This window comes from Nerophis ophidion, linkage group LG07 (genome assembly GCF_033978795.1).
Source record: "Nerophis ophidion isolate RoL-2023_Sa linkage group LG07, RoL_Noph_v1.0, whole genome shotgun sequence".
Classification (NCBI taxonomy): domain Eukaryota; kingdom Metazoa; phylum Chordata; class Actinopteri; order Syngnathiformes; family Syngnathidae; genus Nerophis; species Nerophis ophidion.
The window spans coordinates 19,639,361-19,663,099 of record NC_084617.1 but is presented as its reverse complement, the minus strand read 5'-3'; the positions used below and the strand labels follow the sequence as shown (position 1 = coordinate 19,663,099).

The 23,739-nt window shown below is 39.9% G+C and overlaps 1 protein-coding gene across 8 annotated transcripts in view; it reads right to left on the bottom strand.

Moving 5' to 3' along the window:
• kcnh6a (potassium voltage-gated channel, subfamily H (eag-related), member 6a) overlaps positions 1-23,739 on the bottom strand; it is a 79,159-nt gene that overhangs the window by 35,502 nt on the left and 19,918 nt on the right. For all 8 annotated transcript variants that reach the window (XM_061905529.1, XM_061905530.1, XM_061905531.1 and 5 more), the window contains 2 exons: positions 16,307-16,622; positions 15,953-16,155 (listed from right to left, as the gene is read on the bottom strand). In XM_061905529.1, the coding sequence (XP_061761513.1) occupies positions 15,953-16,155; positions 16,307-16,622 (519 nt within the window). The remainder of the gene's footprint in view (positions 1-15,952; positions 16,156-16,306; positions 16,623-23,739) is intronic.

Sequence of the window (23,739 nt, the reverse complement as noted above, 5' to 3'; positions counted from 1 at the left end):
ACTAAACAAGCCTCTCTCTTCCTGTTTTTAAATCTCTCTTAAAAACATACTTTTATTCCATTGCTTTTAACATTGAGTGATAGCCATGCTGCAATGGCGCCTCTTTATACACCTGCTGTGAACCTCTTTTTAATTTTTTTATCTTTTACTTATTTATTTAATTTAATTTAATCTATTTATTTTTTTATCATGTTTTGTTTGTGTTGTGTTGTGTTTGCTCGGTCCTTGTTTTTAACCTGCTCATTGTACAGCACTTTGGCTACCCCTGTGGTAAATTTTAAAGGCCTACTGAAACCCACTACTACCGACCACGCAGTCTGATAGTTTATATATCAATGATGAAATATTAACATTGCAACACATGCCAATACGGCCTTTTTAGTTTACTAAATTGCAATTTTAAATTTCCCGCGAAGTGTCTTGTTGAAAACGTCGTGGTATGATGACTCGTATGATGACGCGTGCGTTTGACGTCTCTGGTTGTGGCGGACATTATTTTTCAGCCCGATCCAAGTTATAAGTAGTCTGCTGTAATCGCATAATTACACAGTATTCTGGACAACTGTGTTGCTGAATCTTTTGCAATTTGTTCAATTAATAATGGAGAAGTCAAAGTAGAAAGATGGAGTTGGGAAGCTTTTAGCCTTTAGCCCAGGGGCGCTCACACTTTTTCTGCAGGTGAGCTACTTTTCAATTGACCAAGTCGAGGAGATCTACCTCATTCCTATTTATAATTTATATTTATTTATTTATGAAAGAGACATTTTTGTTAACAAGTGAATGGTGTTTAATGATAATACAAGCATGTTTAACACACATAGATTCCTTTCTTTCATGAAGACAAGAATATAAGTTGGTGTATTTGATTCTGTTGACTTGCATTGATTGGAATTAGACAGTGGTCCTGGTAACGTCCGCATTTTCAAATGCAGGAAAAAAAAAGTCCTCCTTTCTGTCCAATACCACATGAAAGTGGTTGGATTTGGCATCTCATTTGTCCAACTTGCATACTCGTTTTTAAACACTTTGTTATGAGAGTAGCATATGTGTGTGGCCCTTTAATGTCTGGCAGCAGGTGAGTGACGTCAGTGAGGGTGCGGGTGGGCAAGCAAGTGAGAAAGCGGTCGCTGAGGGCGGGGGAGAAATACATTGGCATCAAACTCCGTAGCTTGCTAGCTTGTGCACGCTAGCTTTCTGAGACTCTTATTTTGTTAGCACAGGCAGGATGAAACAGGTCTTTTATGGTGAAGACAGGAACTGTGCAGTCGGTCTTTAGAGTTTTGACAGTAGGTACGGAGTCTCTAGAAATAAAATGTGTTTCTCTGCGTCCGCCCTGTTAGTTATTTTTTTCTTAAATATGAGCTCGCAGCAGCCAGCGTCATCTCACAAGATCCTCGGGTGCCGAGAATGTCAAACAACTGACGAAAGTGAAGTCTTGGTATGATTAATGATTGCTCATCTTTATGTATATTTTTTAATGCCTGGCTTGACATCGACTGACATACCCTCCGAGATCGACCAGTCGATCGCGATCGACGTAATGCCCACCCCTGCTTTAGCCCATGGGTGTCAAACTCTGGCCCGCGGGCCAAATGTGGCCCGCCGTTTGATTTCATTTGGCCCTTGAGGCAATATCAAATTAACATTAGAGCTGGCCTGCCGGTAACACCACATTCACCGCTAATACTCATACTTGCCAACCCTCCCGATTTTCCCGGGAGGCTCCCGAAGTTTAGTGCCCTTCCCGAAAATCTCCCTGGGCGACCATTCTCCCGGTTTCCACCCGGACAACAATATTGGGAGCGTGCCTTAAAGGCACTGCCTTTAGCGTCCTCTACAACATGTCGTCACGTCCTCTTTTCCTCCATATAAACAGCGTGCTGGCCAAGTCACATAATATATGCGGCTTTCACACACACATAATTGGTCAACAGCCATACAGGTCACACTGAGGGTGGCCGTATAAACAACTTTAACATTGGTACAAATATGCGCCACACTGTGAATCCACACCAAACAAGAATGCCAAAACACATTTCGGGAGAACACCGGCACCGTAACACAACATAAACCCAACAGAACAAATACCCAGAACCCCTTGCAGCACTAACTCTTCCGGAACGCTACACTATATAACCCCGCCCACCTCATTTTTATTTTATTTTCGCATATAATATGTGGAAAAAGTTAATGTTGATATTTACCTCAGAAGGCTGTAAATAGAAAAGAGGCATTAATTTTTTTAAATGAATTTTTATTTAATATACCATTGATGTTTTTTCGTTGGTTTTTGAAAGTAGATTTTGCACTATTACGTTATATAAGCTCTGCCTGTTCCATGGGAGGAAGCCGCAGTACCCGGAGGGAACCCACGGAGTCACGGGGAGAACATGCAAACTCCACACAGAAAGATCCCAAGCCCAGGATTGAGCCAGGATTACTCAGGACCTTCATATTGTGAGGCAGATGCATTAACCCCTGTACCACCGTGCTGCCCTATTTAAGCCTTGCTTGTTCAATATTCATTGCAAAACTTGTTTGGGTCCCTATTAAAAGGTTAATTTGTTCAACCTCGGCCCGAGGCTTTGTTCAGTTTTAAATTTTGGCCCACTCTGTATTTGAGTTTGACACTCCTGTTTCAGCCACACAAACACAGTGTTTCCTTGTTTTCCGAATGTGAAGCTTTACTATAGATCAGAGCGGTCAAGCGAACATGGATCCCGACCAAATGTCAATTGTGGTCTTACCGGAGACAACAGCGGAGCTTCGTCCTTCTGCAGCGGGTGACTTCTTTCAGAGACTCTGGCGTCAACACACCCGTGGCCACACCCCTCCGACTTTAGGTACTGTATAATCTCACTAAAACAATAGGCAGATAAGGGATTTTCCAGAATTATCCTAGAAAATGTGTCTAATAACATCTGAAACACTCTCACTGCAATCACCTTTTTTATTTATTAAAAAAAAAAAAAAATTCTAGTCCTTCACTCTAAATTACCTCATCCACGAATCTTTCATCCTGACTCAAATTAATGGGGAAATTGTCGCTTTCTCGGTCCGAATAGTTCTAGCTGCTGCTGGCTATGATTATAAACAATGTGAGGATGTTAGGAACCCTACAACCCGTGACGTCACGCGCACATCGTCTGCTACTTCTGGTAAAGGCAAGGCTTTTTTATTAGCGACCAAAAGTTGCGAACTTTATCGTGGATGTTCTCCACTAAATCCTTTCAGCAAAAATATGGCAATATCGCGAAATGATCAAGTATGACACATAGAATGGACCTGCTATTCCCGTTTAAATGAAAAAATATAATTTCAGTAGGCCTTTAAATGTGCTATACAAATAAAGTTGATTTGATTTGATTTGATGTGATCCAGAACTGAAAGGAAAATCACAAAATCATTTAATGAGCTTGAAAAATTGAAAAAGTATCACAATACTAGCCCTGTATTGATATGGTATCAAATCATTACTAACATTTGTAGTATCACCCTACATGTGAGTTTGTATCAAGAGTTTTAAACCAGGTTTTCATCACGTGCAATCTCTTTGCTGCTTAAAATGTGTGTTTTTCTAAAAATATGAAAAATACATAAATATTAATACAAAAAAGTTCAAATAAAAAAATTAAAAATGTGTCTTCACTTAATACTAGGAATCTTTTCAATTCAATTCTCACATTTCCTTTTCAGAAGCCAGGGGGTGCTACTGTACATACACACACTTCTATTTTGCCCTAACACACACACAAACACGCACAGTAACACACACACACATACACACACAGCTGCCAATCTTTCCTGCTCAATCACGTTATGCAGAGCGATCGATAAGCAGCGACGATCAATGGCAACCTTCATTTCTCTTTTGCAAGGTGCCAATCGAAAGGCAATTAAACAGACCCGCTCATTTTATAGCGTGATACAACAATTACAAATGTAATGACTAATATTTTTCACGCTACGTCGAGCCAAGGCGTGAGCGGGAAATATTCTTTATGTGAAGTGCGTTCAGTGCGCAGAGAGAGAGAGTATCGACCTCTGGCTGGGACCAATTAGTGACCTAGATCCCGACCTGAGGGGGGCGGACGCTCATCCAAGCCCCCCTTTTGCCCAGCCATGTAAGGGAGGTGACAGGATTCGTGTCAATAAGGTGATATGAATGGATGACATATGGAGTTGTGCAGGCTGTTATAACAGACTGACTGGCATTACGTACACGCTGGTGACGTGGAGGGTAAGTTTGCCCTCCACGTCCATTAGCTCAAGAGGCCAAGGTCACTTGGCACAGAGCGCCGCTCGATGGGCTCCGCTCTCATCACGGAATCGCACTCAAAGGAGGCTAAAAAAAAAAACCCCATCATATGACGTCTTATGCGTCATGACGTCACGCTAAAGCTGAGGTTTTAGCATTAGCAGAGGTGGGTAGAGTAGCCAGAAATTGTACTCAAGTAAGAGTACTGCTACTTTAGAGTAGTTTTTTCACAAAGTATGTTGTGAAAAAACTACTCAATTACTGAGTAACTGATGAGTAACCTGTTTGTTTAATGATGACGGCAACAAGTAATGCACAAAAATATAAAAATAGCAATGAACAAATTCAGAGCCAGGAATATCTCTTAAGCCAGTGGTTCTCAACCTTTTTTCAGTGATGTATCCCCTGTGAACATTTTTTTAATTCAAGTACCCCCTAATCAGAGCAAAGCATTTTTGGTTGGAAAAAAAGAGATAAAGAAGTAAAATACAGCACTATGTCATCAGTTTCTGATTTATTAAATTGTATAACAGTGCAAAATATTGCTCATTTGTAGTGGTCTTTCTTGAACTATTTGGAAAAATATATATATGAATAACTAAAAACTTGTTGAAAAATAAACAAGTAATTCAATTATAAATAAAGATTTCTACACATAGAAGTAATCATCAACTTAAAGTGCACTCTTTGGGGATTGTAATAGAGATCCATCTGGATTCATCAACTTAATTCTAAACATTTCTTCACATAAAAATAAATCTTTAACATCAAAATTTATGGAACATGTCCACAAAAAATCTAGCTGTCAACACTGAATATTGCATTGTTGCATTTCTTTTCACAGTTTATGAACTTGCATTCCTATTTTGTTGAATAAATATACTTATGAAGGATTTTTGAATTGTTGGTATTTTTAGAATATTTTTAAAAAATCTCACGTACCCCTTGGCATACCTTCAAGTACCCCCAGGGGTACATGTACCCCCATTTGAGAACCACTGTCTTAAGTAACTAAAACAATAATATATATTAAATGATATATATTTGGTTTTACACTGTTTTGAAACAAAATTTTAAAATGAATTTTACCTTTACAAACTCATTATACTATTGGCTAAGTTTTATATTCATAAATGTAAGTTTCTCAATACCCGACCTGTTTTTTGTGCCTTTAAAATTTTTTTTGAACTCTACATTAAAACATTCTACCTCTAACAACCAAAAAGCTGTGCAAACAATGAGGCTGTGTTCCAAATTTAAGTTATTTACTGAGATTGAGTGAGCCTATGGCAGGGGTAGGGAACCTATGGCTCTCGAGCCAGATGTGGCTCTTTTGATGACTGCACCTGGCTCTAAGATAAATCTTAGTTGACATTGCTTAACACGGTAAGTAATGAATACTTCCGCTGGTAATCAGTGTGAAAAATAACGTTCAAAATATAAAACATTCTCATGGATTTTAATCCATCCATCCGGTTTCTACCGCACCTGTTCAAGAAGTCGCATTAATGGTAAGAAGTATTTTATTTATTGTTGGTTAGCTTCAGAATAACAATGTTATTAAAAATAATAAGAGACTTATTATATACTAAAAATATTGGTCTTACTTAAAAATGCACGGATTTAGTTGTATTCAGTCTTGAATAAAATGTTATATGGCTGTCACGGTAATACATTTTAAAATATTTGACTTGCATGGCTCTCTCGGCCAAAAAGGTCCCCGACCCCTGGCCTATGGCTTTGCACTTTGCTTATTTTATATATAGATATATATATATATATATATATATATATATATATATATATATATATATATATATATATATATATATATATTGTTTGCATTCTATTTTAGTTACTTTGAATTTGCAAGCCCCTGGTGCTGTTTTGTGCGGTTTTTATATTGTTTGCACTGTTTTTGTACTTAATTTGATTATTATGCGCTATACAAGTACAACCCATTTATCATTTATTTATTTATTATTTTCAACTGTTTGTAAATGTTGAAATTTATAAGTAAAGGTTTATTAAAAAAAAAAAAAAAAGTGCAGTTAATCATGTGACCGCCTGGCTCTGTTTGATTGGTGAAACGGAGTCAATTGTCACCAGTGACTGCATTTGATTGGTGAAACGCAGGCATGTGATGGATCTTACTTTGAAGGTCTGCCTGACAAACCCAAAAAACTAAAGCGTGCAATAACAGATCGCCAAAAATCAGTTTTTCATTGATTGATTGAAACTTTTATTAGTAGATTGCACAGTTCAGTACATATTCCATACAATTGACCACTAAATGGTAACACCCGAATAAGTTTTTCAACTTGTTTAAGTCGGTGTCCACGTTAATCAATTCATGGTAAGTAGCGAGTAGCGAGCTGAATGTAGATAAAAAGTAGCGTTTCTTCTCTACAAATATACCCAAGTAAAAGTATGTTGCATTAAAACTACTCTTAGAAGTACAATTTATCCCAAAAGTTACTCAATTAGATGTAACGGAGTAAATGTAGCGCGTTACTACCCACCTCTGAGCATTAGCAACATCTCATATGCCCGGGGTGTCCAACCTTTTTCCACTGAAGGCCGCAGACTGAAAAATTAAAGCACGCGGGGGCCGTTTTGATATTTTTCATTTTCAAAGCCAATACAGTATATCAATTTGTTTTAACCTGTAGGGCTCAAGGCTCCAGTATACCAGCGGCCCCGTACGGGACAAGCAGTAGAAAAATGGATGGATGGAATGGGCTACTCTCAATTTGGTCAAAGGGACCTGGGGGGGAGGGTGGGGGGTTCATATATTATTAGTATTTTTATTATTATTCATCGCCTGAATCTATAACAACATTTTAACTATCTGTCAATATTAAGTAAACATTTTATAAAAAAAAAAAAAAAAAAAAGAATCCTGTTTTTTTTTATGGCAAAAAACACAAAATATGCAATATTTTCCCCTCAAAATTTCAAAGTGGAATATTGGATGCAAACTAATTGGAGTCAATAATTCATAACATTGATTTTAATTCGTTATTATTTTTTGAGTAATGACAGTCTGAACAAAAATCCTGCTAAAATGATTGGGAATCCAAAAGGGCCTCACTCATAAAAGTGTCAAAAATAAGACACACCTTTTTAATTTGTATTTTTTACTTTCAATACTTAAGTCTCTAGAATCCAGATCTATCTGTTGATTATAAAAAATGTTTAATTTGTATTTATTTTTTGCCTTATTTGTATATGTAACCGCACTGTAGTTACCGCGGTATATAGATTTCAAAGTCCTTACAATGATGCCGTGACGCATGACGGTATCAATCGAAAACTTGATGTGTAGTTTTTTTCTGGCGCTTTAGCGTTGGCCGGGTCCAACAAAATAATTTCAAAATATTTAAAGCCAGTATGTGAGATATTTACATTATCAACAGTTAAATTGTGATTTAACATTTCTGAGAAACAGCATTTTCCGAACGATATAAATATGTCCACTGTGAAGGACACTGTTTCTCGTAAAGTTAAAAAAGGGGAAAGACACTAAATCGAACATTATTACTTTACACTGGAGAACATTATTACTTTACACTATGGAGACACTCAACTGTAATTTTTTTAAATATATAATTGAAACAGTGTATGATTTTGAATGCACAAAAAAAAAGCCAAACATATGTGTTCTTCTCTTAGACAAGGACTGTGAATGATAAACAACACATGTCTTTCCAGTTTTTGCATATTTCCAGTATGACTGATCTACTGAGAGTGTCAGAGTGCAGAAGCATTACTCCAGTGACGTCATCGGACTCTCGCATCTACGGAAATTGCCAAGGATATTCGGAGTGGAATATTCAAAATGACCAATTTAATTTGTGGCATGTTGTGATGTTTAGACGGTATTTTGACAATCATACAATTTATATGTGGTTTTAAGCAGAGGTCCCTAACCACTGGGCCGAATTTTTGATATTTAAAAAAAATATATATATATATTTTTTTTATGTATATACATATATCTTTTTATTATTATTAAATCAAAATAAAAAAATACAAGATACACTTACAATTAGTGCACCAACCCCCCAAAAAACCTCCCTTTTTCATGACAAAAACCTCCCTTTTTCATGACAAAGAAAAAAAAAAAAAAAGAATCCCCCACCCCGAAAACCCCTACCCCCCCGCCAGGCCGCGGGACAAATTATCAAGCGTTGACCGGTCCGCAGCTACAAAAAGGTTGGGGACCACTGGTTTAAAGTTTACGAAGAAACACAATTAAGCATATAAAGTCAACTTGTTTTTTCATCCTACTGGTACTTCAACTTATTTTTTCCAGGTAGCAAACCTTTGAAATAAGGCAGTGGTTATCAACATTTTTTCAGTGATGTACCCCCTGTGAACTTTTTTTTTAATTCAAGTACCCCCTAATCAGAGCAAAGCATTTTTGGTTGAAAAAAAAAGGGATAAATAAGTAAAATACAGCACTATGTCATCAGTTTCTCATTTGTACTGGTCTTTCTTGAGCTATTTGGAAAAAATGATAAAAAAATAACAAAACATTTGTTGAACATTAAACAAGTGATTCAATTCTAAAAAAAGATTTCTACACATAGAAGTAATCATCAACTTAAAGTGCCCTCTTTGGGGATTGTAATAGAGATCCATCTGGATTCATCAACTTCATTCTAAACATTTCTTCACCGAAAAATAAATCTTTAACATCAAAATTTATGGAATATTTCCACAAAAAATCTATCTGTCAACACTGAATATTGCATTGTTGCATTTCTTTTCACAGTTTATGAACTTACATTCATATTTTGTTGAAGTATTATTCAATAAATATATTTATAAAAGATTTTTGAATTGTTGCTATTTTTCGAATATTTAAAAAAAATCCCACGTACTCCTTGGCATACCTTCAAGTACTCCCAGTGGTACGCGTACCCCCATTTGAGAACCACTGAAATAGGGTTCAGTTTGTCTCGACAAAGCCCTTAGATTTTTTATTTTTAAGATAAATTTTAATCCGGTTTATTGCTCTCTTTCACCACAGCTCTCCCGCAGTCCCACAATACATTGCAAAACCACGTGCCCTTTTGAGCGCTACAAAAGTCTTCTTTTCTTGTGATATTTCATGACACATGTCTGTGGCGGCGTTGTGGAATATGCTCTAAGCGGCGTGAAGACACATGTCACACCTGCGTGGTGTGATTGTTCACACCAGTGAGATTATTCCTTCCCCGCTCTTGCCCCGAGGCCGCACATGTCACTTAACGCCCTCGCCCCCGCCACTTATAGACATGTCGGTGCGCATTCGGCCTACGCACGAGTGCAGGTGGCAGAGGCGCTGATGCCTATCAAGCTGAGCTTGTCACACGCGGCGGGAGGAAACAGGAAGTGACTGGTGAGACGGCTTCTCACAACAGGTAGCCAGCCGCTCGCCGCCAGCAAACCGAGACCAACGTCCAAATGTCACATTCGCCTGACTTGAACAATAAAGACAACAGAACACAGAGAGACCTCCTTCGAGGCTTCCACTAAAATTCAATCTAACATGTTGAATGTACGTACTATGCTGCAGATACATGATTTATTATTATAATATTAAATTTTGACAATGTTAAAGTGTGTTAACATGTTACATTGAAGCCAAATGTGGATTGAATCTGGAATTAAACTTGGTTTGATAGTTTCTGATTTAGCGAACGTATTAAATCACATATTTGACAAAAATAAAGACTGTTAAAGTTTGGTCTATTTTGTACGTTTGTAGATATAGACAACAGATTTTAAACATAATTGGTTATATATTTTGATAATATTTATTAGGGGTGTAACGGTACGTGTATTTGTATTGAACCGTTTCGGTACGGGGGTTCCGGTTCGGTGCGGAGGAGTACCGAACGAGTTTCACACGAACATATGAAGTAGCCGCCTATGATAAAGTCTTAACAAGCTGCTCCGCTCCGTTCTGCCTCTGTGTCTGTCTGTAAGCAGCACCCTGCATTGTCCCTCCAACACAAGCATCTGATTGGTTACATACAAAGCCAATCAGCAGTGCGTATTCAGAGCGATGTAGTCAGCGCTTTAGCATCGAGCACGATCAGATATGTGTTTAGCAGGGGAGAAACAGACTCTTCCCAAATTATACTAGACACTTCCTAGTCAACTAATTTCTAAACATCACTATGAGCCCGTGGACCTTCTAAAACAAACTGCAACTCAGCTCGCTCGCAGTTCTGGCTTTAGGTGAAGGCTAGTTAGCTTTTAGCGTAACGTTCGCTCATTTTGCGGCGTGTGTGTGTGTGTGTGTGTGTGTGTGTGTGTGTGTTACGGACAGTGTTGATTGAGGTGTGTTGAAGCAGCAAAAAAGGACATTATGTTAAATGAAGAGTTTCTGTCTCTGATAGTTGATATAATAATGTAACTGCATCAAAAAACCTACATTAACTCCATGGTGTTCAGGGATGAATAGTCTCTCCTATTGCTATTGTGCTATTTTTTTCAGCTGTAGTTACATTAATCATTAGTAATGTAGCAGCCTAGTTTTGAATGGCAGGGAGCCTGCTATCACATGTTGATAAAAATATAACATTTACATATTAAAAGTCAACTACAGGCTACCCAAATACTGTAATAAATTAAGCATGATGAGTTGATTTGAAACTGTTTAATGTTGCACTTTTTATATGTAGAAGAAAAGTTGTGTCATTTTATTTAATCTAAGCAACAATTTGAGTCAGTTTAATGTGGATTAACGTGGGCAGAATTATTATAGTGTTCCCAATGTTAAAAGGATCAAGCCATTGTTTACAAATTTGGTAAATAAATAACCAAAAAATGTATATTTTGTTGTTTTCTTACTGTACCGAAAATGAACCGAACTGTGACCTCTAAACCGAGGTACGTACCGAACCGAAATTTTTGTGTACCGTTACACCACTAATATTTATACAACATTTTTCACCTCCTACCCATGTCTTATTTATTAATGTATATTAATACAATACTATACTTTTACCAATGCAATTAGTAATGTATAATCCTATCTATAAATGAAGCAATTGCAGTATAAATATTCATACTTATAGTACATTGAAGGTTTATAATGCTATGTACCATAGTGCTACTATTAAAATATTATTTACTAGTAATAATAATCACCACTAATAGATAAATAGATACTTGTAACACACAATAAAGTACATGTAAACTTTATGTTTACATGTGCTTGATGTCATCAAACAGCCTGAATGTAGGCCTTGCGTTACAGGTGAAAAAAGTGTATTATTAATAATATTGGTATTATTTAGTTTTTATTTTTTGTATTTTTTTGTTAATTAATTGTATGTTTAGAACAGGGGTTGGCAACCCGCGGCTCCTGAGCCGCATGCGGCTCTTTGGCCACTCGGATGTGGCTCAGCTGCATAATCGCCGACCCGCCCGATTGTGGAGGGGGGTATCCGGATTTTGGTGTCTCTTCCGAACATCACCCGGGGTCAACATTCTCCGATTTTCACTCGGACAACAATAATGAGGGCGTGCCGTGATGGCTTTACTTTTAACGTCTCCTACAACATATCATTGCGCCAGCCTTAACACCATGCTACCTGCGTGCCGGCCGAACGCATGAAAGGCCCTGCTTCTATCGTCACATGTACGAGATTGCAAGGCATTCTTTGTGATACAGGTTACACTGAAGGTTGTGATATAAACAACTTTAACACTCTTACTAATATGCGCCACACTGTGAACCCACACTAAACAAGAATGACAAACACATTTCGGGAGAACATCCTCACAGTAACACAACATAAACGCAACATAACAATTACCCAGAATTCCATGCATCCATGACTCTTCCAGGCTATATTATACAGCCCCGCGCCCCCAACCCCGCCCACCTCAACCGACGCACGCAGGGGGGTTTGGTGCTAGCGGGGTGTATAATATAGCCTGGAAGAGTCATGGATGCATGGGGTTTTGGGTAATTGTTATGTTGCGTTTATAATGTGTTACTGTGAGGATGTTCTCCCGAAATGTGTTTGTCATTATTGTTTGGTGTGGGTTCACAGTGTGGCGCATATTAGTAAGAGTGTTAAAGTTCATTACATCACAACCTTCTGTATAACCTGTATCACCCAGTATGCCCTGCAATCTCGTACGTGTATCTGCGGAAGTTACATATAACGTGTTACTGGACTGGCAAGCTGTTTGTACATGTTGTAGAAGGCGTCAAAGGCAATGGCTAATAGCAAGCCCTTAATATTGTTATCTGGGTGACCACCAGCTGATATTCGCAAGAATAGTTGTGGCTCCCATTGTCTTCTTTATTTTCTGAAACTGGTCAAAATGGCTCTTTGAGTGGCAAAGGTTGCCGACCCCTGGTTTAGAATATGCAGTGGGACAATAAAAACAATATGGGCCGCCATTTGGACACCCCAGCTTTCCATTAAACAGCGTTAATCAATAATAAATAATGTCCATCCATCCATCCATCTCCTTTTGCTTATCTGAGGTCGGGTCGTGGGGGCAGCAGCTTTAGCAGGGAAGCCCAGACTTTCTTCTCCCCAGTCACTTCCTCCAGCTTTTCTCGGGGGATCCCGATGCGTTCCCAGGCCAGCCGGGAGACATAGTCTTCCCAATGTGTCCTGGGTCTTCACCGTGGCCTCCTACTGGTCGGATGTGCCCTAAACACCTCCCTAGGGAAGCGTTCGGGTGGCATCCTGACCAGATGCCCGAACCACCTCATCTGGCTTCTCTTGATGTGGAGGAGCAGCGGCTTTACTTTGAGCTACCCCCGGATGGCAGAGCTTCTCACCCTATCTCTAAGGGATAGCCCGCCACCCGGCGGAGGAAACTCATTTCGGCCGCTTGTACCCGTGATCTTGTCATTTCAGTCATATTCCAAAGCTCATGACCATGTGTGAGGATGGGACGGTAGATTGACCGGTAAAATGAAAGCTTTGCCTTCTGGCTCAGCTCCTCCTTCACCACAACGGATCGATACAGCGTCCGCATTACTGAAGATGCTGCACCGTTCCGCCTGTCGAGCTCACGATCCACTCTTCCCTCACTCATGAACTAGACAACGAGGTACTTGAACTCCTCCACTTGGGGCAGGGTCTCCTCCCCATCCCGGAGATGGCACTCCACCCTTTTCCGGGCGAGAAACATGGACTCGAACTTGGAGGTGCTGATTCTCATCCAAGTCGCTGCACACTTGGCTGCGAACCGATCCAGTGAGAGCTGAAGATCCTGGCCAGATGAAGCCATCAGTCCCACATCATCTGCAAAAAGCAGAGACCTATTCCTACAGCCACCAAACCGGATCCCCTCAATGCCTTGACTGCGCCTACAAATTCTGTCCATAAAAGTTATGAACAGAATCGGTGACAAAGGGCAGCCTTGGCGGAGTCCAACCCTCACTAGAAACGGGTCCGACTTACTGCCGGCAATGCGGACCAAGCTCTGGCACTGATCGTACAGGGAGCGGACCGCTACAATCAGACAGTCCGATACACCATACTCTCTGAGCACTCCCCACAGGACTTCCCGAGGGACACGGTCGAATGCCTTCTCCAAGTCCACAAAGCACATGTAGACTGGTTGGGCAAACTCCCATGCACCCTCAAGAACCCTGCCGAGAGTATAGAGCTGGTCCACAGTTCCACAACCAGGACGAAAACCACACTGTTCCTCCTGAATTCAAGGTTCGACTATCCGGCGTAGCCTCCTCTCCAGTACACCTGAATAGACCTTACAGGTCTACTGATGTCATTACAGCATATTTACTGAGGGTAATCATTGATAAACCATTCATAAATCTTGACAACGGTACCCGTGTTAATCGTTCATAAATCATGTATAAATCCTGACATCATCATGACATTACCCTAACATCATCATGACACTTGCGTTAAATCATTAATAAATCATGGAATAATCATTCATAAATCATGATATCATAGTTGACATCATTACTTGTGTTAAACCACTCATACATCAGGACATCATTATTCATTAATGATTTATAAATCATGATATAATCATGGCACCATTACATGCAATAAATCATTAATAAATTGTGATATCATTACTTGCGTTAAATCATTAATAAATCACAAAATTGTCATTCATAGATTATGATATTATTGTGACATCATTACTTGTGTTAAACCACTCATAAATCAGGACATCATTATTCATAAATAATTCATAAATCATGATGCGATAATGACATCATTACTTGCGTAGAATCATTCATAATTTCTAACATCATCATGACATCATAACTTGTGATAAATCATTCATAATTTATTAATAAATTATTAATTTATTAATAAATTATGATATCATGACATCATTACATGCCATAAATCATTCATAAATCATTCATAAATTATGATATCATGACATCATTACTTGTGTTCATCCATCCATCCATCCATTTTCTACCGCTTATTCCCTTTCGGGGTCGCGGGGGGCGCTGGCGCCTATCTCAGCTACAATCGGGCGGAAGGCAGGGTACACCCTGGACAAGTCGCCACCTCATCGCAATCATTAATAAATCACAAAATCATCATTCATAACTTGTGTCAAATTAAGACCTAATTTTTCTTAAATTATTTATAAATCATGATATCATTATGGCATCATTACTTGCGATAAATCATTCATAAATTAGGACATCATGACATCATTACTTGTGATAACTCATTCATAATTTATTAATAAATGATAATATCATGACATCATTACTTGCGATAAATCATTCATAAATTATGATATCATGACTTCATTACTTGTGTTCAATCATTAATAAATCACAAAATCATCATTCATAACTTGTGTCAAATTAAGACGTCATTTTTAATAAATTATTTATAAATCATGATATCATTATGGCATCATTACTTGCGTTGAATCCTTCATAAATTATGACATCATGATATAATTACTTGCGATAAATCATTCATAAATCATGACATCATGATATAATTACTTGCGATAAATTCTTCATAAATCATGATATCATGACATCATTACTTGTGTTAAATCATTAATAAATCACAAACTCCTCATTCATGAATCATGATGTCATCATGAAAACCTTACTTGTGTTAAATCCTTGATAAATCATAATAACATGAAATCATTACTTGCGTTAAATCATTAATAGATCACGAAATCCATCCATCCATCCATCCATCCATCCATTTTCTATCGCTTATTCCCTTTGGGGTCACGGGTGCCTATTTCAGCTACAATCGGGCGGAAGGCTGGTTACACCCTGGACAAGTCGCCACCTCATCACAGGGCCAACACAGATAGACAGACAACATTCACACTCACATTCACACACTAGGGCCAATTTAGTGTTGCCAATCAACCTATCCCCAGGTGCATGTCTTTGGAAGTGGGAGGAAGCCGGAGTACCTGGAGGGAACCCATACAGTCACGGGGAGAACAAGCAAACTCCAAACAGAAAGATCCCGAGCCCGGTATTGAACCCAGGACTACTCAGGACCTTTGTATTGTGAGGCAGACACACTAGCCCCTCTTCCACCGTGCTGCCAGATCACAAAATCGTCATTCAGAAATCATGATATCATTGTGACATCATTATTTGTGTTAAATCACTCATAAATCAGGACATCTTGATTCATAAAGGATTAATAAATCATGATATGATCATGACATGGATACCTGTGTGACCTGGGTGACCTTCTCGGTGACGTTCTGGGTCCGATCTTTGACCTTGCTGGGGGCGATGATTTCAATCTCAGTGGGCGAGGGGGGTCTCACGCGGTCCGAGCCGAAGGTGAGGGTCAACTGGGGGATGGTCCTGATGGTTCTGTGCCTCATCAGGTCCGAGTCGGACGTGGAGCTGAGCACGCTTGGCTTCAGATCTGTACCAGAGAGCATTTGTGTGGCTCAATACCGTAAAATATGAGGAACAGAAAACTACAGCCACAATAGGAAATAATATTTATGTGACGTGAATCGTCAAAAGTGAGCAGTTGTATAAGATGATTTAAGTCTTGCCGAGGTGAGACTCACTGGTGTTATTCTGTGTTTCTCCTGGCCGAGTGTTCCACTCCGCCTTCATCCCGTCGATGTCGTCCAGCGAGGAGGCGCGTCTCAGGCTTCGCACGCTGTCCCGGGAACAACTCCGGGGCAAAATCCCGATGGGGAAGGGGACACCTGGGTCCAGCCGCTCAGTTAGCAAGGAACGCCGCATGGCAGAGGGCTGGGCGGTCGGGGTCGGGGTCGGGGGGTCCAGGTCCTGTTCTATGAGGGCCTCCGTCTCTGACTGCATGCAGCTCTCCTTGGACGGGATGCGGAACTCCTTCAGGGGGACATCTTCACTATTGGGCTGAAAGAGGATGTGGGACACGCCACACTTCAGACCGAATGTTCAAATGTGTTTCATTCGGTTCAGATATGGGGAACCAGTTTGCAGAACCTATTGGACTTTGGTGCAGATCTAGATATAAGTGAAAATGAAAGATTTCTGTAACACTCGCTGAAGTGAGCTCAAAGATTTGGCTCATAATATGTGGCACGATATGTGTGATACATGGTGGTATGTGATGATATGTGGTGATATGTGGCGATATATGGTGATGTGTGGTGATACTGTATATGGTGATATATGGTGATATGTGGTGATATTAAAAAGTACCCCTAATAGTCACACGCACACAAGGTGTGATGATATTAGTCTCTGCATTTGACCCATCCCCTTGTTATACCCCTTGCGAGGTGAGGGGAGTAGTAAGCAGCAGTGGTGATATGTGGTGTTATGTGTTGTGATATATGGTGATATATGGTGATATGTGGTGATATATGGTGATATATGGTGATATGTGGTGTTATGTGTTGTGATATATGGTGATATATGGTGATATGTGGTGATATGTGTGAAATGTGTTGTGATATGTGTGATATGTGTTGTGATATATGGTGATATATGGTGATATGTGGTGATATATGGTGATATATGGTGATATGTGGTGATATGTGTGAAATGTGTTGTGATATGTGTGATATATGTGGTGATATGTGGTGATATGTGTGATATATGTTGTGATATGTGGTGATATATGGCAATATATATGATATGTGATAAGTGGTCATATGTGGTGATATATGTTATGATATGTGGTGGTATGTGGTAATATGTGCAATATTGTTTGTGATATGTGGTTATATGTGCTCTTTATGGTGCGATATATGGTGATATGGGTGATATGTGTTGTGATATGTGGTGATACATGTGGTGATATGTGTAATGTGTGGTGATATATAAATGATAAATGATAAATGGGTTGTACTTGTATAGCGCTTTTCTACCTTCAAGGTACTCAAAGCGCTTTGACACTACTTCCACATTTACCCATTCACACACACATTCACACACTGATGGAGTGAGCTGCCATGCAAGGCGCCAACCAGCATCCATCAGGAGCAAGGGTGAAGTGTCTTGCTCAGGACACAACGGACGTGACTAAGTTGGTACTAGGTGGGATTTGAACCAGGGACCCTCGGGTTGCGCACGGCCATTCTCCCACTGCGCCACGCCGTCCCTGGCAATAAATGGTGATATGTGGTGATATATGGCAATATATGGTGCTATGTGTGAAATGTGTTGTGATATGTGGTGATATGTGATAATGTGTGCAACATTTTTTGTGATATGTGGTTATATGTGCTCTTTGTTGTGCGATATATGGTGCTAGGTGGTGATATGTGTGATATGTGTTGTGATATGTGGTGATATATGGTAATATATGGTGATATGTGGGGATGTGTGTGATATGTGGTGATATATGGTAATATGTGGTGATATGTGTGATATGTGTTTTGATATGTGGTGATATATGGAAATATATGGTGATATGTGGTGATATATGGCAATATATGATATGTGTGATATGTGTTGTGATATGTGGTGATATATGGCAATATGTGGTGATATGTGTTGTGATATGTGTTGTGATATGTGGTGATATATGGCAATATGTGGTGATATGTGTGATATGTGTTGTGATATGTGGTGATGTATGGCAATATATGGTGATATATGGTGATATGTGGTGATATATGGCAATATATGGTGATATGTGTGATATGTGTTTTGATATGTGGTCATGTGTGGTGATATGTGTTATGATATGTGGTGATATGTAGTAATATGTGCAATATTTTTTGTGATATGTGGTTATATGTGCTCTTTATGGTGCGATATATGGTGATATATGGTGATATGTGTGATATGTTTTGTGATATGTGGTGATATTTGGCAATGTATGGTGATAGGTGGTGATATGTGTGATATGTGTTGCGATATGTGGTGATATATGGCAATATATGGTTATAGTGTATATGGTGATATGTGTGAGATGTGTTGTGATATGTGGTGATATGTGGTATTATGTGCAATATCTTTTGTGATATGTGGTTATATGTGCTCTTTATGGTGCGATATATGGTGATCTGTAGTGATATGTGTGATATGTGTTGTGATATGTGGTGATATATGGCAATATATGGTGATATGTGTGATATGTGTTTTGATATGTGGTCATGTGTGGATATATGTGTTATGATATGTGGTGATATGTAGTAATATGTGCAATATTTTCCGTGATATGTGGTTATATGTGCTCTTTATGGTGCGATATATGGTGATATGTGGTGATATGTGTGATATGTGTTGTGATATGTGGTGATATTTGGCAATATATGGTGATAGGTGGTGATATGTGTGATATGTGTTGTGATATGTGGTGATATATGGCAATATATAGTGTATATGGTGATATGTGTGAGATGTGTTGTGATATGTGGTGATATGTGGTATTATGTGCAATATTTTTTGTGATATGTGGTTATATGTGCTCTTTATGGTGCGATATATGGTGATCTGTGGTGATATGTGTGACATGTGATATGTGGTGATGTATGGCAATATATGGTGTTATGTGGTGATATATGGCAAAATATGATGATATGTGTAATATGTGTTGTGATATGTGGTGATATATGGCAATATATGGTGATATGTTGTGATATGTGTTGTGATATGTGTTATGATATGTTTTATGATATGTGGTGATACAGTATCTGGTAATATGTGCAATATTTTTTGTGATATGTGGTCACATGCGGTTTTTGTGGTGCGATACATGGTGATCTTTGGTGATATGTGGTGATATGTTATGATCTGTGGTGATATTTGCCGTGATATGCGGTTGTATGTGTAATATATGTGATATACGGTGATACTTGGTTCGATATGGGGGTCACACGTGCTATGTGTGGTGTGATATGGAGTATGCGATATGTTATATGTGGTGCAATGTGTGATATGTGGTGATGTGTGTAATATGTTATATGTGTGAAATATGTGATATGTGTAATGTGTGTAATATGTTATATGTGTGTAATATTTGATATGTGGGCATATGTGATGATATTTAGTGGTGGTATGGTACGTTACAGCACTTAATAGTGCAGTATGATATGGCCAATACGATAAAACACTGTATGGTATGGTAAAGCATGATATGATGCACTGTATGGTATGGCACGGCATGATACAGTGCAGCACTGTGTGGTATGATACAATACAACACTATGTGGATTGGTACGGCATGATATGATACAGCGCTGGTGGTATGGTACGGCATGGTACAGTACAGAACTGTATGGCATGTTATGATACAACACTGTGTGGTATGGTACGGCATGATTCGATACAGCTCTGTATGGTATGGTATGGGTTATATATGCAGACAAGTTTAAAAAGTTATATTAAAGAACATCCTGTTTACGCTTGCACAACTAACTCAACGCAAGAGAGCTTATTCAATGTTCTCTAACACTAAATATTTATTTTCACCATATCTCTTACATGGTGACACATAATTCATAGGATTTACAAATCATATCTTCAATAAAAAATAGTGAAAGTAAGTCGAGAGAGTATAGGTGAATGACTAAATACGTAAATACTGGAGTGACAATGTTGTTGTAATTGCCCTACATGCTCTTGAGTTGAATAATTCATAATTTATTGGTTTTTTGATTGATTGATTGAAACTTTTATTAGTAGATTGCACAGTACAGTACATATACAGTACATGGCAGATGCTGCCAATGCATGTGAGATGATCCACGCCATCACATCAAGGCTACAGACAAAACATCCTGAGGCTTTTTTCATCATTTCTGGGGACTTCAATCATGCTACTTTGGACTCAACATTAGCTGCTTTTTACCAGGCTGTGGATTGGCCCACGAGAAACAACAGGACAATTGACCTACTGTATTCTAATGTCAGGGATGCATACAAGGTCACACCCCTACCCCCACTAGGGAAGTCTGACCACAATCTTTTTCATTTGCGGCCAAAATACACCCCCTTGGTCCAAAGACAGCCTGTTAACACTTGCTATGTGAGGAAGTGGTCCCCTGAATTGGAAGATTCCCTCAGAGACTGCTACAACACCACAGACTGAGACGTGCTGCTTCCACAGGGTGAGGACATTGATGGGCTGACTCACTGTCTCACAGATTACCTCAACTTCTGCGTGGACGTGATATGCCCTGCTAAGACTGTTCGGTGCTACCCTAATAACAAACCCTGGGTAACACAAGAAGTTAAAGCTGTCCTCAACAAGAAGAAAGCTGCCTTCAGGAGTGGAGACAGGGAGGCAATGAGAGCAGCACAGCGTGAGGTGAAACGACGCGTAAGGGAGGCTAAGGACAGCTACAGGAAGAAGCTGGAGCAGAAGCTGCAGCAGAACAACATGAGGGAGGTCTGGGAAGGTGTGAAAACCATCACAGGCCACAAGACAAAGACCAGAGCTGTTGTGGGGACAATAGAGAGGGCCAATGAGATGAATAACTTCTTTAACCGGTTTAACCAGCCCGTGTCCTCTCTGGCCCCCACTTCCCATCACAGCCAACCCCTCTTCTGCTCCCCTCAACGCACCTCCCCCCCAGCCATGGCAGCACCCCCCTCCACCACCTCTAAGCAGACATTAGTCATCTCTGCGGACCAGGTCAGAGGTCAACTGAGGAAGCTACAGCCAAGGAAAGCAGCAGGCCCAGACAAGCTGTGCCCCCGACTCCTGAAGACCTGTGCTGCAGAACTGGGTGAACCACTTCAAAGGATCTTCAACCTCAGCCTGCAGCTGGGAAGAGTGCCCACCCTCTGGAAGACGTCATGCATCGTTCCAGTTCCCAAAAAGAACTGCGCCAGTGAGCTGAACGACTACAGACCAGTGGCGCTCACCTCTCATCTAATGAAGACATTGGAGCGTCTATTTCTCAGCCTCCTCAGACCACAGGTGCAACATGCCCAGGACTGCCAGCAGTTTGCGTACCAGGAAGGCGTTGGTGTGGAGGATGCTATCCTTTACCTGCTGCATCGAGCCCACTCACACCTGGATAAGGGAAATGGCATTGTGAGGATCCTGTTCCTGGACTTCTCGAGTGCCTTTAATACCATCCAGCCCCGCCTCCTTCAGGACAAGCTCTACAAAATGCAAGTGGACCCCTGCCTGGTTGCCTGGATTTCGAACTACCTCACCGACAGGCCACAGTACGTCAGACTGAAAGACATCACGTCTGACACTGTGATCAGCAGCACCGGAGCACCGCAGGGAACGGTGCTGGCCCCTCTTCTCTTCACCCTGTACACCGCTGACTTCTGCTACAACTCAGAGCTGTGTCACATCCAGAAGTACGCGGATGACACAGCCATCGTCGGGTGCATCAGGGACGGCAGAGAGGAGGAGTTTCGGAACCTGGTGAGGGACTTTGTTGTCTGGTGCCACACGAACGTCTTGCAGCTCAATCCGTCAAAGACCAAGGAGCTGGTCATTGACTTTGGGAGGTCGAGTCCACGGTCACAACCTATTGTGATCGAAGGAGTTGAGGTACAGACCGTGGACTCATTCAAGTACCTCGGGGTTTGGGTGGACAATAAGCTGGACTGTACTGTTAACACGGACCACCAGTACAAGAAAGGACAGAGCAGGCTGTACTTCCTCAGGAGACTGCACTCCTTCAACATTTGTAGAAAACTCCTGTGGATGTACTACCAGTCTGTGGTTGCCAGTGTTCTGTTCTACGTGGTAGTGTGCTGGGGGGGGGCAGTACATCTAAGAAGGACAGCTCCAGACTGGAGAAACTGATCAGGCGGGCCGGTTCTACAATCGGAATGAAAATGGACTCACTGGTGACGGTGGCAGAGAAGAGGACTGTTGACAAACTAGTGAGCATCCTGGATGATGCCAGTCACCCTCTGCATAGCGTTATCAGTAGCCAGAGGAGCCTGTTCAGTGCTAGACTGCTTCAACCCAAGTGCAGGACTAATAGACTCAAGAACTCCTTTGTCCCACACGCCATTAGACTGTACAACTCCTCTCTGGGACGGGGGACGGGGGGTATTAGGATGACAGGGGATGCAAAACATTAACAGTGCAATACGTTTTCATAACATGGTCACTACTGCCTACTTTGTCTTGTTATATTCTTATTTTACTGTTATATTGTTATTCCCATTGTTTTTATTCTTTTTGTAATATTTCTCTATTTTGTTTCCATTTAAACCCCCATTATTTACTTTTTACTTTTTTCTTTAAATTGATCTCAACTCTGTACACTGCTGCTGGAATTTTAATTTTCCTGAAGGAACTCTCCTGAAGGAATCAATAAAGTATTATCTATCTATCTATCTATCTATCTATCTATCTATCTATCTATCTATCTATCTATCTATCTATCTATCTATCTATCTATCTATCTATCTATCTATCTATTCCGTACAATTGGTGTTGTTCATGCATGGAGTTAAAAAGTGTTTTGATGAGTTGAAAAATAATTATCATATCGATATACAGAATGTGAATATCTTGTTTTGTTATTGTCGATTTGTTGATGACTATGTGCGACTTCAAAAGTATTTCACACAAAATTATGGTGAAATTACGATTTTTATCAGCCTTAGAGATTTCCGCTTCATAGAATATTAAATACTATTTACTACTACTAATATGTGGTATAATTACTGGAAATTAACAGTGTGTAACTTCGGTTTGTGTACTCGACACTGATGTCAAAGGTGAGGTGTCTTTTGACAGGTCAGGTGTTTAAAATTGACTGATCAGGCGTCAGTATTTGCCCCGCCTCTCATCCAATGACCGCTGAAATAGACCGTAGATCAGGGGTGTCAAACTCATATTAGATCAGGGGCCACATGGAGAAAAATCTACTCCCAAGTGGGCCAGACTGGTAAAATCACGGCATGATAACTTAAAAATAAAGACAACTTCAGATTGTTTTCTTTGTTTAAAAATAGAACAAGCACGTTCTGAAATTGTACAAATCACAATGCTGTTGTTTTTCTTTTACACTTACATGTTGCGGTTAATAGTATTTTCTCTATTGGTCGTTATTTATACTTTCTGAATAAATTA